This window comes from Pseudorasbora parva, chromosome 1 (genome assembly GCF_024679245.1).
Source record: "Pseudorasbora parva isolate DD20220531a chromosome 1, ASM2467924v1, whole genome shotgun sequence".
Lineage (NCBI taxonomy): Eukaryota > Metazoa > Chordata > Actinopteri > Cypriniformes > Gobionidae > Pseudorasbora > Pseudorasbora parva.
The window spans coordinates 42,533,982-42,553,096 of NC_090172.1; the positions used below are offsets into that span (position 1 = coordinate 42,533,982).

General features: G+C 36.4%; 1 protein-coding gene across 2 annotated transcripts; it reads left to right on the top strand.

Annotated features, from left to right (window-relative positions):
- The first annotated feature begins 1,424 nt into the window (after nt 1–1,424).
- cars1 (cysteinyl-tRNA synthetase 1) lies at nt 1,425–18,618 on the top strand. 2 transcript variants are annotated; one of them, XM_067441316.1, is made up of 23 exons: nt 1,426–1,575; nt 2,669–2,905; nt 3,476–3,567; nt 5,329–5,417; nt 5,743–5,839; nt 5,953–6,051; nt 8,367–8,516; nt 8,708–8,848; nt 10,449–10,537; nt 10,650–10,771; nt 10,905–11,017; nt 11,193–11,321; nt 11,804–11,933; nt 12,825–12,928; nt 15,162–15,259; nt 15,415–15,604; nt 15,819–15,887; nt 16,047–16,128; nt 16,336–16,416; nt 16,487–16,554; nt 17,429–17,488; nt 17,619–17,702; nt 17,862–18,618. In XM_067441316.1, the coding sequence occupies exons 1-23, from the start codon at nt 1,554–1,556 to the stop codon at nt 17,988–17,990; spliced, it is 2,475 nt and encodes an 824-aa protein (XP_067297417.1). In that variant the 5' UTR covers nt 1,426–1,553; the 3' UTR covers nt 17,991–18,618. The 2 variants fall into 2 exon arrangements, with proteins under 2 accessions (XP_067297424.1, XP_067297417.1); XM_067441323.1 differs by lacking the exon at nt 2,669–2,905 and having other exon boundaries at nt 1,425–1,575.
- The last annotated feature ends 497 nt before the right edge of the window (nt 18,619–19,115 follow it).

Consider the following 19,115-nt stretch of genomic DNA (forward strand, 5'->3'; position numbering starts at 1 on the left):
GGCTATGATATGAGGTGCCGTCTGGATGGCAACAGTTAAAATAGGTTGTGGCAGGGGTGACTGGATGATTTTACCTGCCCGCCCCTTTCCTCATTCTGGAAGAGCAGGTCCTAGAGGGTGTGCAGGGGGACACTAATAATCCTCTCCACAGTCCGGACTGTCCATTGTAGTCTCCTGATATCTGATTTGGGGGCTGAACCAAACAGCACAGACTCAATGACGGCTGAGTAGAACTGTTCCAGAGCTCATGTGGCAGGTTGAACTTCCACAACTGTCAAAGGAAGTACAACCTCTGCTGGGCCTTTTTCACAATGGAGTCAATGTGATTGTTCTACTTCATGTCCTTAGAGATGGTGCCCAAGAACCTGAATGACTACACTGTGGAGGGAGTGGGTTTTCCTCCTGAAGTTCTACTATCATATCTACTGTTTTGACTGTGTTCAGCTCCAGGTTGTTTTGACTGCACCAGCTGTTTTGACCTCTTGTCTGTTTGCAGACTGATCACCATCTTGGATGAGGCCATTTACTGTGTCATCTGCAAACTTCAGAAGCTTGACATGGCCTTTAGAGGTGCAGTCATCATTTGTGTACAGTGAAAAGAGCAGTGGGGAGAGGACAACCCAGAGGAGCCCCAGTGCTGATAGTGAGAGTCCTGGATGTGAGTTTCCCCAGTCTCACTGGCTGCTGCCTATCTGTCAGAATGCTGGTGATGGATTCACAAATTTAAGTGAAGAATCTGCTGTTATTAATAATAAATAATATGCAACACTGGTGTTTTCTTTTAATGTTTTATTAATCTGGTCAGATAGGATAGGATTTATTTTCTAGTAATGTCACAAGCAAACAGGTTACACGTGAATAGAAAGAATGCTCATCATTCTATTAGGCTATCAGTAATTCTATTATTTGTGATTTTATAAAACTTTTCCGAAAGTTCACCCAAAATGAAAATGCTGTCATAATTTACTCTCCCTCCTGAGGTTATACTTGGATTCCCCCTAGTGGTCTGTGTTTAAACAATTCCCCCCAAATATAAACAAAATAAAAATAAAAACTATAATATTACCGTTGGCCTATAAGATATGCAAAACTACACGGTCTTTAAACATATTTAATATATATTAGGCCTATAGCCTACCTTTTTATTTCCACCCCAGTAATACATTACAAAATCTACATATAGATTAATGCTTAAAACAAATATTTAAAACTGTATTGGAAAATTATGTAATCTTGTAAGTAAATATTTTTTAATTTCTTTAATTATTATAAGATCGTGAAAACATTTTTTTAAGTAATTATTTTCGATATGAGACGAGGAAGAAACTTTTATTTTGTAGCGAAGTTTTAATATTTGCCCGGAAGTATTATTCTGTAATCGCATAATCGCCGTAGAAGAACATCGGATCTGTATGTGATGAGACCATAGGATGAGACACGTAACGAGAGTCGTGTAAATGATCTAGATATCCGTGAAGCAGCATTGAGTTCGTGCATGTCCTGTGTTTCATTGTGTTTTCCGGACACGTTATTGTTGCATCAGATAGAGGAAAATGGCAAGCACGGGAGATATAGGTAATATTTCTCGATTTACTTATTTCTTATGTCTTGCGATGTAACAGTCGTGATGTAATCTACTGAACAGTAATGGGTGTTCGGTCGGTTAGGCCTGTTTAAAATTATGCATCAATGCTGGTTCTATTCAAACATGCAGCTGGTACAGGATTTTCCCACTATTTATTATTCTCCTGATGTACTGTTCTTAACATAAACATGTAATGTTATGTGGCAACGTCCCAGAGTCTCTCCTTGTTGTGTCACTGTCCGTCATATTGTTATATTATAGCACCGTGTCTGAATATTGCTTTGACAGATAAGCTGAAACAGAAAGCCGCAAGAGTGAAACACAGATGATACGTGAGGAGTGAAATGATTTCATATTTAACTAGGAGTCGAAATCAAAGGAAATGTAACTATTCTGATTAGTTGACGTTTACATGAATTATTCTCGTAGGTATTTTTTTGTAAAAAGAAATGCAGCCGGTTGCAACAGTATATTTTTCCTAATGTTGCGCTCATTTCGGTGGATTTAAAAAAAAAATATTATTATTAATATTTGTATTATTTTGATTTAACGTTACCCTTAATTTATGTTTTCAGTTTTCATTATTTTATTTTTTTAAACTTTTAAAGTGGTTTACTCATTTTTATTATTATTTAAATATATTTTTATATTTGAAATGTCTATATTTCATTTTATTTTAATTGTAGTCATTTTAGTACTTTAAATCAAAGTTATTTTATTTCGGTTATTTGCCAAGGTAACATTTTTAATGTTCATTTAATTTTATCATCTTACTTTATTTCAGCTTTATTTCAATTAACAAAATGGATTTTGAATCGTTTTTCTTTTAGCTAACAATATTTTTTTTTAATTTCAGTTCATGTCGAAACACTGTCATCGAATTGAACCTCAGTTATGAATTGGGATGGTTGTGTTTGCATTGTTGTCCAGTAGTGTGTGATCAGATTATTTCAGTTTAAGTTTATAGAGTGAGTTTAGAGAGGATAACCGGCGTTGTCAGTCATTCTCTACGGGCCCCTTACTCATTTCTAATGACTGCTCCTCTATGTGTTTATGTGTGTCTATGCCCTTTTGTTTTCTCAGCCTTTGATTATGGCTTCTTACTGCGCATAAGTGAGGATGCTCGCAGGGTTGAGGCTCTGAATGAGTACTTGAGCAGTCGCAGTTACCTGGCTGGCTACGGGCCTTCGCAGGCGGATGCAGAAGCCTTTGCGCTTCTATGTGGGCCCCCACCTGAGCGGCATGTCCACGCCCTGCGCTGGTACAAACACATAGCCGCCCTGAAGCCCCAAGCGAATGACCAGACCTCAGAATGCAGCAGTGAGTAGACAGAACTCCCCCTGTCATAGTCAGGGTGCATGAACGTAGGTTGTAGCCGAATTGTGGTTTCTGCCTTTTGTACTTTGAGTTCATGGTTTCTGTGCCGAGGACATCAGCAGAATGTGTTGCATGAGTCAGAGGGTGTTTGGTGTGTTAGTATACATAAGCTGACAGGAATCTGACACGGGATGTACAGTCAAAACAAGGTGATCGCTTTTCAAGTTCGTTCTGAACAAGAGCAGAATGTGTTGAATTATAGGGGACTCGTCCACATTGAGGTGTTTGTGGTTTTAAACAGCTCTTTCTCTATGCGCAGTGTGCAGTAGCTTTATCTGCACGTTGTTTGTTTCACTTTTACTTTGTATATGTGCCACCTTTATCCCTCATCATATAAACCTTATCATGTACTTTTGCAGCATGTCTGCAAAGAAAGCTATTTAGCATAGTGCACCTGTTATCTCGACACAAATGCTGTATAGCTTTGTGATTGGTTATGATAAATGAATCTATAGCTGTGACTCATTTTTGTACTGTCATTTTGGTTTAAAAAAAGTGTCTCTTGTTTTTCAGCAAAGGGAAAGCGTGTGCAGCCCCCATGGTCTCCCCCGGAAGGAACAGACATTTCAAAGTTGCGTCTTTACAACAGCCTCACACGGACCAAGGTAAAAGATAACACAACATGGCTTCATGTGCCATTGAACTTTATGCTATAATTTCCCCTTACTATAGTATAGTATTGGTTGCTGAAAGCATAACCAAATTACCATTCAATAAATCAACATACTCCCTTTCAAAAGTTTGAGGTCAATAGTATATTTTTATTTAAGAATTAATTTACATCATGGGCATCAGAACCATTATGTGGGTGGGACAAGACCCATCCACTTTTTTACAACCAATGATATTCGACCCACTCAATTTTATTGTCTTTAATTCGGCACATGTCTGTTTACCTACCTCTAAACGATAAACACTTATTATTAAACATATCTTAGATGCTTTTTTTTCCACTTTTCTAATATTTTCTTCATTTTTATTGAAAATAAACACCTTTCTGATTTGATGTGTGATGGGGAAAGGTAGTACAGTGAGTTTGGCAAAAGGCGGATTCGAACTTTGGGTCCATTTGTGTCAAAACTTGATGCCATGTGTCTTACCCCTACACTATTGCCGCTGTAAATTATTTAGTGATTTCTATATTTTTTCTCGCCCAATCAGACATTTAGTAAACAGGGTGGTATATTTGTTTTTAATGTAAATTCCATCTACTCCAGTAAAAGAATTCTGGGAGGGAGGACCCACCCACATTGTTTTTGCTGCCGACGCCCATGATTTACGTATTCAGCACGGATGCCCTAACACGATCAAAAGTGACAGTAAAGACATTTAAAAATGTTACAAAACATTTCTGTTTGAAATTAATGCTGTTCTTTTGAACTTTCTCTTCATCAGAGAATCTTGAAAAAGTGTGCAACGGTTTTCAGAAAAATATTGAGCAGCACAACTGTTTTCAACACTGATAGTTAAAATAAGAAATGCTTTTTGAGCGCAAATCACCATATCAGAATGATCACCTTTCAGCGACACTGAAAGGGATAGTTCACTTTAAAATGAAAATTCTGTCATCCTTTACTCACCCTCAAGTTGTTTCAAACCTGTATGAATATCTTTCTTCAGCTGAACACAAGGGAAGAATTTTTGAAGAATGTCTGTAACCAAACAGTTAACTGAAGCCATGGACTTCCATAGTATTTTTTTTCCTACTTTGGAAGTCAATGGCTCCAGTTTGGTTACTGACATTCTTCAAAAAATCTTCCCTTGTGTTCAACTGAAGAGAGATATTCATACAGGTTTGAAACAACTTGACAGTGAGTAAAGGATGACAGAATTTTCATTTTAAAGTGAACTATCCCTTGAAGACTGGAGTAATGATGCTGAAAATGTGGCTTTGCCATCTCAGGACAAAATTACATTTAAAATATATTAACATAGAAAACAGCTATTTTAAATTGTAATAATATTTCACATTGTTATTGTTTGTACTATGTTTTCGATCAGATAAATCCAGCCTTGGTGAGCATAAGAGACTTGTTTCAAAAACACGATAAAATAAACAATTTTATCCCAAACTTTTGAATAAGAAGTGTACATGGATGGGATAATTAGCATTTTTATAAATGACCATGAATTATGAGTTCCAATTTTGTGAAAATCTACTGAATATTTAGCTGTTTGCATTGTCAGTAATAATGAGCAATCTGCAAAGTTGCTGGTTGGCAAATTGGCATCTTTGCTGGTTCCAACTGAACCAATTCTTGTCCGTTCTCTTCTCTGTTGTTATTGTCAAATGTGTATATTGGAAGCTGCATCATGACGATAAACTGCCAGGGTCATTTATACCTGTTTTGTTTTATGTCTTATAGGAGGTGTTTGTACCACAGAAGGGCAACAGGGTTTTGTGGTACTGCTGCGGCCCCACGGTTTATGACGCTTCTCACATGGGTCATGCCAGGTGACATATACCCCGACCATTCATAGATGTGTCTTTGTTTTCGGTGTCCCCCAGCTGTTCAAAATGGCCCAATAGCCACAGAACAACGGTCAATGAAAAGGCTGAAACAGACATTCAGGCATTCAATCTAAGCTAAGGATTTGTTAGTTTGTGCATGTGAGGCTGTAAACCAAATAACAAAGCACTATTGTGTCTGAATATGGTTTGATAAAGACAAAGACAGAGAGAAAATAGAAAGTTTTCCATCTAAGGCCCATTCAGCATTTTTGATGTACAGTACCAGTTCTCTTTATTTCATGATGATTCAGTGTTAATGTACTTCCAGGTCCTACATATCTTTTGACATACTCCGGAGAATACTGAAGAATTATTTCAAATATGACGTCTTCTATTGTATGAACATCACTGATATTGACGACAAAGTAAGAGCAGTGCTTGCAGACTCTGAATGAAACCATTTGTATTCTTTATAAACTCTAAAAATACAATCTAAAGGTCACATGCAACACTGTTCTCAAGTTATGACTCATTTTAGATCATCAAAAGAGCCCGACAGAACTACCTGCTGGAGCAGTACAGAGAGAAGAAGCCCGGTGCCTCTCAGATACTGCAGGATGTGTTAGCAGCCCGAACGGTGAGGGAAGAACCACATCACTCATAGAGCGAAGTGAACATTTTTGAATAATATGAGTAGTGTCTACTCACTTGTGGGGTTCATTACTTGTATGAGTTTTATTTTCTCTGGAACTCGTTTCAACATGAAATCAAAATGGACCATACTTCTTATGAAATATTTAGCGTTTATTATAAATAAAATAAAAAAGCGCCCTCATAATGTTTAGTCAAAAATATCAATGTTCCATTTCTTCTCTGATTATTACAGCAATGAAAGAAAAAAACTACAGATCCATCAGTCCAATCAGTTCACATGTGATAAAATTCCTGCCCTATACTCCCCCCCCCCCCCCCCCCCGTTCAAGAATAAGTTTCACTATGATGACATAATAGAGAAGAAAAGACATACACACTGACCATTTTTGTACCAAATCTTCAATCTTGAGGGGCTTCCAAGGAGGCTACTTAAAATGATTTAATTATATGTAAATATATTTTAATGCTAAAAACACAAATAAACCAATATATTTTTGTATGATGTTGAAATGTTACTTTAGGTTACACCCTATTTTAAGGTGACGTAGCTGCATTTTACTCACTCAAATAAGTACTGAGTAATATGTGGTAAGTGCATGTGGTTAATTAATATTACCCAGTACTTATTTGAGTACATGTAGTAACATGTAACTACATCACCACAAAACAAAGTGCCGCCCTACTTTTTTTGCATACTTTTTATTGTTATTTTGGCATCTTTTTAACATACAAAATGACGTAGACAAACAATCAGTCATACAACAGTAATTGGACATCAAATCAGCAGCAAAAAATAAGTAGATTAGTTACACTGGTTGCTTACACAGATGGGTGAATGAAAAAAAAATGACCTCAAATGCAGCAAAATATACACAGGAAAATTGAAATGATAAAAAACTAAATTATGAGAATGTACTTATATAAATGCCAATAGAAATCTTTTAAGCTTATACATTATTTATATGACCAAATGAGCAACCTGTGGTATTTAAACCATTATTATAATGCTGAAAGAAGTCTACGACAGTACAGCTTGGGACATACTCTGCAAGAACAAAGACATTTTTTCGTTTTCTTGAGGTGGCAAGAACAAAGTTCATTTGGTCAGTGCATGCCATACTTCACGAGAAAAGCAGGTGCCGATCATCTGCGGTCCTCCGCATTAACCACGCCTACTTTAAATTTATGACCAATCACAAAATAGTTCTCGGACACCCGCAAAAAAAAAGTTCTGCTCAGGGAATGGGTCCAGAACAAGCTGTGAGAACTCCCAAACCAGGGCTGTGAGAACAAAATGACGACATTTTTTTTCTCGCAGCCCTGGGAGCGAGAACTTTTTTCTCTGTTCTTGTGAAGTATGTTGTAGCCTTTAGAATTGTCACATGCTGGTTGCAGCAAGGATAAGACAGAATCTGTTGCCAGCAATTTACAGGTTTCATTAACTAAAAAGAACTCTGCAACACAGAACAGAACAAGCTAAACGCAACGGTAGCTGCCGACAGGGCTCATATACACAGAGAACTAATCAAAGAAACATCACACAGCTGTCCAGAATTAACAATCAATTAGAAACCATAGCGACAAACAGGCCAGGGAACCTCAGGGTGACAGAACCAATAAACACTGACAGCAAAACAAGAACTGGAAAACAGATCTTAAAGATTTAAACAAAACTGTGAGTAACTGTGACAAGAAAATAGCAACCAAGATGTTTTTAATGAAGAACAAAACAAACCAGTATCTTCTTTAATCACAAAGTGTATTGTGGTTAGTTAGTTTTGATTTATCAACATTCCTTTTTTTCTGTTAATATCAAGTTTAAAATTAGCATTGTTAGTATTACAGCAGAAATACCAAAGGAAATATCTCAGCCAACATAGGGTGCCTTTAAAAACTGTCAAAAAATGAGGGGCCTTCAAGTCAAAAAGGATGAGATCTGGTCTAAATGACACTTTTATTATGCTTTTCTTCTAATAGTTCAGATCTGTCTCCAGTTTTCACTAAACTCATTATCAGTGTGCACTGCCTTATGGTGGCACAAACTTTCAAATTGATCATTAACAAGATAATAAAGATTTATACATACTGGCTGCTGAAGTGCTGGCAGAGCTACTATTGACTAATGAAAATAAATGATTTTGCTTAAGAGGTTTAAGCAGCTCTGAAGACAAAATAAAAACATGACCGCATTAAATCTTTTAGACAGTTAGTAACTGGCCTTCGCACAAAATGTTTTCATTGCTTTCATCTCTTTCCCCATCACTGTGCTTTAATGTCATTTGTTTTTATTGTGTTTAGCCTTTTAAAGCCAAGCTTGCTGAGACTACTGACCCAGATAAGAAGCAGATGCTGGAGAGGTTGGATGCAGCAGTGGATGCTGCCCTGGGTCCCCTGCAGGTGGCAGTGCAGAGCAATGCTGCGGGAGATACACTCCAGAATCACGCACAGGTAGACGATAAGGCAGAGTTTTAAAAACACATGCGTGGCCTAGTTTGATCAGCGCCATGTCTGAGGCGTTCTGTTCCAATTCACTTGCCCAATGACGTTCTGTGCCACATCTATAAAATGCATCTTTTTACGAGGTACTATGAATTTGTACTGTAATTCTAAAAACTTATTTTAATGAATCTCATTTTTAGGTCTTATTGGAGGAGGCAAAGGATCTTTTGTCAGACTGGTTAGATGACCAATTTGGGAGCCAAGTGACAGAAAACTCAATCTTCTCTTTGTTGCCAAAGTACTGGGAGGGAGAGTACCATAAAGACATGGAAGACCTCAATGTGAGTGAACTAGTACTGATGGGAAATTCTATAACTTTTAAATGACCAAACTATGACTTGCAAGTTTATACACTACTGTTCAGAAGTTTGGGGCCAGTAAGATCTCTCTGGTAACACTTTATATTACGGTGATGTAGTTATACGTTACTGGAATTGATGTAGTAATAACTAAGTAAATTATGCATAATTACTAGACAGTAACTAACTCTAAACCAAATTATAACTCTTAAAGGGATAGTTCACCCATAAATGGAAATGTGATGTTTATCTGCTTACCCCCAGTGCATCCAACATGTAGATGTCTTTGTTTCTTCAGTAGAACAAAATTGAAGATTTTTTTTTTTTTTTTAACTCCAACCGTTGCTGTGTGTCAATCATATAATGTAATGTAAATGGGTAACAATTCTATGAGAGAAAAAAACATGCGTAGACTAGACAACATGCACAAAGAGCCCTATGGCTCATGACGACACATTAATATCTTAAGGCACAAAACGTGTGAGAAATCGAGCCGTATTTAACTTATTTGACCCCTCAAATACAAAGATATATCCAACAGACTGGAACTCGCTTCACTTACGGTAAGGTCAATATACACGCTCTGGCGTCATGTACGAGATTCACTTCTGACATTTGTGTAAACTACGCCAGATCCTGTATACCCGAAGTGGTGTCTTAACACGTACACGTACAGAGCGTTTATATTGACCTTACCGGAAGTGAAGTGCGTTCCAGTCTGTTGAGTATAGCTTTGTATTTGAGGTAAAACATTTATTATATACGGCTCGATTTCTCACACAAACTGATCGTTTTGTGTCTTAAGATATCAGTGTGTTGTCATGAGCCACAGGGCTTGTTGTGCATGTTGTTTCAGCATGTTTTTTTTTTTTTCTTTCATAAAACTGTTACCCATTCACATCATTATATGACTGGCACACAGCAACGGTTGGAGTTAAAAATCTTCATTTGTGTTCTACTGAAGAAATAAAGACACCTACATGTTGGATGCTCTGGGGGTAAGCAGATAAACATCACATTTTCATGTTTGGTTGCACTATCCCTTTTATTAATGTTACTCTGTATTTAATTTATTTGACTAAATACAATGTAAATATGTCACCTTAAAATGACTTTTAAGACTTTATTATTCCTGTGATGGTAAACCAAATTTTTTAGCATCATTACTCTACAGTCTTGAGTCACATGATCTTGATTTGCTGTTCAAGAAATATTTCTTATCATGAATGCTGGCAGTTGTGCTGCTTAATATTTTTATGGACACCAGAAACAGACATGGATTGCACTTTATCTTAAGTTGTCATTGTTACAGTGTAATTATATATTTAAGTACGAAGTAATATTCATTAACAACATGTCCTTATTATAAAGTTTGGGTAGGATTAGGATATGGTTGAGGTTTAGTTGGATGTAATTGCGCATAATTTACTATTATTACTATGTAAGTACATGTAACAGGATTAAACACTGTAAAATAAAGTGTTACCAAAATATTTTGTATAGATTGTGATTTTTACACTGATGTGCTGAAACATGTTATGTCTGAGTAGTGACAGAAGCCTGTGGTGTTTTTGTTTGACAGGTCCTCCCTGCTGATGTTCTCACACGGGTCAGTGAGTATGTGCCAGAGATTGTGACATTCGTCAAAAGGATTGTGGACAATGGTTACGGGTAAGACTAAAGATCATGTCTTCTTTATAGATTGTTTTGATTATTTAGTTTTCGCCCCATAAAAAAATAATGTTATGTCTAAGAATTACCTTCTGCTGTCTTTTCGCTCAAGATACGAGTCAAATGGATCCGTATATTTTGACACGGCAAAGTTTGATGCCTGCCCTGCTCATTCTTATGCCAAACTGGTACCAGAGGCTGTTGGGGATCAGAAGGCTCTTCAAGAGGGAGAAGGTACAGGAATAAATGGCAACACATCCTTTTAATGGATACAGTGAGCCAGCATCATCTAATGGATAACATTAGGACAGAATTCAGTTGCTTGTATTTTTATGATTTGTTTTTATAATTTTTTTTACTTTTGCAGGAGACTTGAGTATCTCAGCAGACAGACTCAGTGAAAAGAGATCACAGAATGACTTTGCGCTGTGGAAGGCCTCCAAGCCTGGAGAACCATCTTGGGATTCCCCTTGGGGAAAGGTGAGCAAGTACATCAGGCAAACATGCATGTTACTTTTGAAAAGTTCAGAAAATGAGTACGACGACTTGGAAGCTTAGTAGGTTTAACATTTAGGTTTAACAACATTTTAAATGCATCGCCCATGTTTTCAAGTTGTGTAGCTGAATATTTGCAATTCTTTTGGTGTTGTTACAGGGGAGACCTGGATGGCATATTGAGTGCTCCGCCATGGCTGGATCCATATTGGGAGAGTCTATGGATATCCACGGAGGAGGTTTTGACTTGCGTTTTCCTCATCATGACAATGAGTTGGCACAATCTGAGGTGAGGAAATTACAAGATGCTCATATAAAAAACTGCCCAATAGCCATTGTTGAAAGCTATTATTAGAATCCAGTTCATTCTTCAGTACAGATTTTTTCATTCACATCACGTTGGAATGACCATAATTGCAAGCTTCTGACTAGTTAAAACCATTCACATCTTTGTAAGACTTGTGATTAAAACATTTTTCTGTTTGATGTGCATGTCATTATTGTCAATTTTAACAGCCGCTCTTCATAGAGCATATAGAGGGGAAATAACAAGAGGTTGATTTAAATATTTTGCTGTCATTAACTACCACATATGGATACATTCTTTTTTTTTCTTTAGTATTGCCATGTTAACTAGTGGGTTCTAGTAAATACTAAATCTGAAGACTGATGGTAAATAACTTGATCCTGGTCCTGGATTCCTGTTTCACACCTTTAAAATTATAAAGAGTATGTGTGGATCAAAGTTTTAACATTGTATATTTTTGATAGGCCTACTTTGAGAATGATCACTGGGTGCGGTATTTCTTGCACACGGGTCACCTGACCATCGCCGGATGCAAGATGTCCAAATCTCTGAAGAACTTCATTACTATCAAAGATGCCCTGGCCAAACATTCGGGTAACTGTGTTACAATTAATGCTTTATTAGAATTGCTGTGTTATATGTTTAGACATCTGCATATGGGTCAACAAATTGATGCTTTTTTTATTATGATGTTGTTTCAAAAATACAGTTGAAATAGTTTGAATTTGAATAATCCTCATGATGTTTTACATTTTCCATGTATTTTTTATTATTATTCGAAAATAGTAAAACACTACCCCTTTAGACCTTCGTGACTGTATCAAGGTCATTCAAGCCTCTTTGGAAATATCATCCATTTCATTGTCTTAAATTAAATGGCATGTTTAGTTCAGGTCAAATAGAGTAAGCCAAATAATTAATATTCATTACTCATTCAACATTCAACTTAAAAAGTTTTTTGAAAATAAGGATCAAGTCAACTCACAACTCAGGATCTTGTTCGTACAGTCTGACAAGCAACATTTGCAAAAGATTTTGAAAAATCGCCCAGTATGCAGTACCCATAAGGCTCAAGGAAAGTATTTAATAATAATAAAAATAATAGATTTTATTTATAACGCACTTTTCATTCCCGAAAAATCTCAGTGCAACAAAGGGAAAAAATAAATTATTATTCTACATAGACACTTCACTTGACATTTTAAGGGTTATTCTTTCTTTTTTGCAAACAAAAATCTTTTTTTAAGCTGTATGAAACAACATTAATGCAAGGATTACTAAGACCTTGGCACATCAAATATTTTTGTTAGATTTTTCCTAATCCCAAACATCCATATTTGTCATTGACCCATGTGAGTTACTGTGTTGTCTACACTTTTGTTTGTGTGGTAATGTTTAATTCATTTTTCCCACCCAGTAATTATCTGCAAACTACAACAGGAAGTCAAAGTTTTGACATTGCATTTGTGCTCTGTTTCCTTTTAGCAAGGCAGCTTCGCTTGGCTTTTCTGATGCATTCATGGAAAGACACATTGGATTACTCCAACAACACAATGGAGTCAGCCATCCAATATGAGAGATTCATAAATGTGAGTGAAAAAATCAAAGAGGAAGAAGGGGGGAAACACCCAAAAATTCATAGTCTTTACAAATGTAATATCTGCCACTTATCAGCCTGCAGTATCCTCATGAGTGCACAATAGGCTTATCTAGATTCCTTTAAGAACCTAGAAGGTCGGAGAATAGCAGGTGTCCTTCAGGGCGCATTAATTCTGTCTTGCGCTTCTTTCCACCTATCAATTACTCTGTCACCAAGGAATATAACATGGGCAGTGCTCCAGATTTGCCTGAAACTCGCAGGCGGTCATTAGCATGGGAAGTATGCGCATGTTATCTTACGAATGACCTACACACTATATTTTACTAGAACAGCCTCACCTGAACTTGAGGTTTGGCTCTTAATGAGACATGTGTTTTTCCTCTACCCCAGTGTGCCGCCATAGGCTGTACTTGAGTAAAAAATGAAGATGGCTTAGAAGGTGATGCAATAAAAGTGCAATTCCCTCAGAAGGGTTTGGCTGAAATAATACTGGAGATTAATAGATGTTCTGAGGTCCCAAATTAGAAGTAAAAGCTGTAAATATTCAAAAAAATCGGAGGGTGTTGTCTGTGCAGTGAGAAATGTTACATAATTTGTTAACAAAATCAGTATTTTAAGAATAGTCTAGCAAAAGCAATGTTTTTAGCAAATCAATAAATAATTAAAGTGTTTCAAAATAGCCTCAGGAAAGATGTTTATGAATTATGCTAAAAATGAATTTATACATGCAAGTTCTTTGCTACCCTTGAAATAATAGGAATCTGGTGAGTTTTTATTTTTATTTTAGGGACTGTGGATTGTCTTAATATGTTAACTCTTAGTATGGTCACATATTTTTAAAATCAATTAAACAAATGAAAGGAATATGATGGATTAAATATAGCATTTGTGGCATATTGTTTATTACCACAGAAAATGCACTATTATTCAAATGTTTGTGGTCAGTAAGTTTTAGTTACCTCTTAGTATGGTAAAATATTTTTTTTAATAGTTTTGTTCAGAAAGGACACAATACATTTAATAAAAGTGACTTACAAAAACATTTGCATGGTTACTATGAGTTATAATAATACATATAAAACATAAAAGATTTAGCAAGCAATTATTTTAAATCCGGAAAAAATGGATCACAGTTTCCACAAAAAAATGAAGCAGCCAAACTATTTAGAGCTCTGATAATAATAATAATAATAATAATAAAGAAGAAGAAGAAGAAGAAATTGCATATTGAATATAGGTATTTTATCAAATAAGAAAAGTATGGTGTAATTTTAACTCCTCACATTTTATAAAAAAATATAAGATTTTATTGTCCTATAGATTTTCATTGTAAGTACACAATATGTGTTAAACTGCTAGCCTGACAAGCCAGACCCACATCAAGATGTTTGGTCTAGGAACTCACCATTGGCAGGGCTCAATCTGAGGGGCGGGATAAACAGTTGTCTTTCAAATTCTTAAGAATGATTTTAGTGGCGTTCTTTTCTCAAAGAAGTCTTCCAGAGTTGTGGCAAAAGCCGTTTCAAAAGACCACCGTTCTCCAGCTTCTTTGTTTACAAGAAGCATGCGGATCTTCTGCAACTCTCCTGTCATTATGTTAAGCCCGCCCACTGACTCTATACACAATGTGATTGGCCTGACCAGAGTTTAGGTTATCCAGTTCACAAGTCTATGGAGAGTTGCTAGACAACTCTGGCTGCAAATTAGATATGCTGCTGCTAGGGTGCATCTAGATTTCTAAGCTATTATTAAACTGCAATATTCTTTTAAAAGTTCAGTCTGTATATTTTAGCAGCATCTAGCGGTTTGCAAATTACAACCTTCCACCATTCACCCCTCCCTTTTGACGGACATAGAGATGCTATGGTGTCTGACACAGGACAACGATGTCGTCATCTGAGACAGCAGAGAGTAGCTAGCGCTCTGTAAAGTAGATTGTCCGTTTAGGGCTTCTGTAGAAACATGTCAGTGTAAAAAGGCGATTTCACTGTAAGGGGACCCGTGGTGTATGTAAATAGAAATGGTTCATTCTAAGGTAATAAAAATGTAACGGTTCGTTCTGTAAGGTCTTTGTACACCACTGAAAACATAGTTATTTATATTATATTGCATTTCTGTCAATAGATACTCCTAAATATTACACACTGGAATTTTAAGGGAGCAAAAAAAAGTACTACATGACTGCTTTTGTGTTCAGCGCCTCTTATTTTATGTTTCCACAGGAGTTCTTCTTAAATGTTAAAGATATTCTGAGGACCCCTACAGACATCACTGGACAATTTGAAAAATGGGAAGCTGAGGAGATTGAACTGAACAAAGTGTAATGCATGCGTTCCTTAATTTTTTACGTTGTCTTTCTCCTGGAGGTAAAGTTTTATCACTCATGTGTGTGTGTGTGTGTGTGTGTGTGTGTGTGTGTGTGTGTGTGTGTGTGTGTGTGTGTGTGTGTGTGTGTGTGTGTGTGTGATGGCATAGCTTCTATGAAAAAAAAGCATCTGTTCACGAGGCGCTGTGTGACAACATTGACACTCGTTCAGCTCTGGAAGAGATGCGGGCTCTTGTTGGTCAGAGTAACACCTACATGGCTGCCAGAAGGAGTGAAAAACTGCTGCCTAACCGCATGCTGTTGGAGAGCATTGCCCTGTACTTGACTGACATGCTTAAGGTAACATCATATGAAAAAAATTATAAAACAGAGCTTGACTTTTGACGTACTTGATACCTTGATGCAATAAATGAACATTTGTTTATGTATTCTCTGTAATTGTTACCCAAATTGCTAAATTAAACCTGTCTAGTCTTCTCTAGTCTAAAAAGACAGAACTGAAACAATGGATGCGTAGTGAAGACCTTGCTAAAGCCGTTTTCTGCTTTGACAGACATTTGGAGCGATTGAGGGAGGTGAGCCCATTGGGTTCCCTGTTGGAGGAAACGGTCAGAATGCTGATGTAAGCAACACCACTCAGATCATGTTTGATTCATCAACGTTTTCCTTTTTAATTAATGTTACAAAGCCAGAAGTTATTAATGATTCAATCTAAGAATGCTTTCTTGTGGATTGTAAAGATAATGATTAATCTGTCATTAAACTCTTCTTTCTGTTTCAGTTGGAGAGCACAGTCATGCCCTATTTGTCAGTCCTGTCCGATTTCAGGGAAGATGTCAGAAAAATTGCTAGAGAGAAGAAAGGTAGAACTCTCTTGCTGCTTTTTTACTGTGAATATCTGCTACAGTACAAAGTCATTTGGTTTGTTATAATGAGTTTCTTTATTAAAAATATGTATTTTTTTATGTTTCTAGTTGTAGCTGTTACTCCTGCATACATTTGCATATGATACAGATTGTACTTTTTATGCAGAAAAGAATATTCATTAGGAAAATTTGTTTGTGTTCCAGTGACAGAATTGCTGAAGCTCTGTGACGAATTGCGTGATGACACTTTACCTGAGCTGGGTGTCCGACTGGAGGATCGTGATGGTAAAGCAAAGAAATATAGATTTGCTTAAACCCTGAATGTCATGGATAATGACTTTTTTTTTCCTCAAAGGACTCCCTACATCAGTAAAGTTGGTGGACAAAGAAACTCTTCTGAAGGAAAGAGAGGAGAAAAAAAAGGTAATGGCGGAGTCTGTCTATATCCCGGTGTACTATGACCTCTCTACTTGAAATTTTCTGTTTCAGTGGTGTAGATTTTGTATCCCATTGGACATACAGTACTGCCAGAGATGTACTGGTTTGTACTAGTACACCTTATTAAGTTTAAAAAAAATAGCCATTAATCAGATCAAAGTTATCTCACCATCAGGGTAAGGTGATGCGATTCTTCTGTCGATGGAAAAAAGTTTCTTTGAAACTCAGGCATCACAAAAGAAGTGATTCAGATGCAAACCAGTTCATGAAAAATGTATTTAGGTCTTTCGAGCTTGTGAGTGTAAATGTCAGCCTTCAGAATGTATTGTAAGGACTCAAGTTGCACCGGTTAATTGTTGGACCTACTTTGAATTACTACTTTGAACCCCTGGTATTGACGCTTACAGCTTTGGACACGTTCTTTAGATCCGTCAGGATCCACCTGAAATGGTCATTGAGAAACTACTTCTAAAAAAAGTGTGTCGCCTTTACTTGCCTATATGTTTATGTATACACATACAGACACACACAAACACTGCTTGGTAAGGTTTTTTTTTTAAAGTTTCTGAAAGAAGACCTATAACTGTTCAATATCATATTTTTTCTGTTTTATATTTATATTATTTAAATGTATTCCTGTGGTGGCAGGTGATTTTTCAGCAGTTTTCAATCATTCCATAGTTTTTGTGGAACTGAGATACACTTTTTTCGGGTTATGTCTGTGTATATATAATCAATTTTTAAATGTTAGATTAAAAGGTGATATTGCTTATTTTGTTAATTTGGTCTATTTATTTGACGTGATTGTCATTACTATCCTGCATAATACTTAAATATGCCACTATTTTTTTGTTTCAAGGTGGAAGATGAAAAGAAAAAGAAAAAAGAAGAGGCTGCCAGGAAGAAACAAGAACAAGAGGTGGTTAGAGCAATCACAGAAACCCCTTAAAAAATATTCTTACATTTGAGTTCATTAAGATGTGTTCCAGGTATTGTGCCATTGTTTTTAATTATCTGTATTATTAATATTTGTATATCGTTTGTGATAGATGGCAAAGTTGGCAAAAATGAAGGTTAAACCCAATGAAATGTTCCGTTCAGAGACTGACAAGTACTCCAGCTTTGATGAAACGGTAATGCAAACCATTCAGTCTTCTTTTGTCATAAGATACACTCTTTTATGTCACTACTGTATGTTGGATCTATTTCAAGGTGACTTAGCTTATAGGGGATGGATGAGTCCTTATGAATTTTTAATCACTTTGGTTTACGTCTGTTCTTTGTATATACAGGGCTTCCCAACGCATGATGCTGAGGGGAAGGAGCTCAGTAAGGGACTGACCAAAAAGCTTCGCAAGCTTTACGAGGTTCAGGAAAAGCTGTATAATGAATACCTCCAGTCGACTCAGAATGGGAGCTGAGAACATGAGGCATTGAGTTTGATGCAACCTGCGATCCGCCCATAGTGTCTGTTATGAACTTGTCTTGTGTTTGTGAAAAGGCAGCAAAACTTAAAGACCTCACCTGTGAGTTTTGGCTCTTAACTTTGGCATGGTTTGCCAAGTCCTTATGGTCATGGTTGGTGGATTTTTGTTTTCCTGATTCTCTGCAAACATTACTTTGAGAGGTATTTTATGACTATGATATTCAGATATATACTATAAAATGCGTGCTTTTTGCACATTTAGAACAAAGATGCAAGTATATAAGAATTTTTTCTAATGTGGGTTTGGTGGATTATATGAAGTATGCAAGAACTATTTAGCTTGTTAATCTGGAAATGGATCAAACATTTAATGGTTTCATTATGGAATTTTAAAATCTGGCTGGTCAGGCAGGTGTTTTCTCTGAACCTGTTTACACATCAGCTAGTGATAAAAATGATTCTTCCAGAATCATATTATGTCAGATGATACAGGAATGAAGGGACTTCAGGTTTGTAGGTTTACCACAAATGGAAAAACAGACACGCATAGGAGAACCAGTTATTGTTAGCATTTACATTGTTCATTGCAAAATGAAATGCCAAAATAAAAATGAATTTGCTTATTTGTCTCTATGCCTATTTATTTATTTATTTTTTGCCATAAAGACTTAGTTTTGTATAGAGCTGGAACAACTACACATATTTTGTTTACAGTTATAAAACATGCACAGAGCTGCATTATCAAATCTAGTGAACTTGTTGTAGAACAATGTTGTAGACATTGTTGTGTTGTGTTCACTTGTTGTGAACAATGTTGTAGAAAGCTCACAAGCTATTAAACACATTTTAAATGTTCAGAATAAGGGTACATTCAGATATAAAAGGATCAAATATTTTCTTTGCACAAGAAACCTGTGATTAGTGAAATATTTTTTTCCAACTACTATTTAGTGGGATTTAAAAGAATAGGTTGAATAAAATCACAAGTGCCCTGACTAGTGAACTAGGGAGCTGATTGAGACGCAGGGGTAGAGGGAACCGAACCAATTACTGACTGACTCTGACCCAAGAACGTTTAAGTCCGATTCTTATTGAGCCGAGATCGAATATGATCATTTGG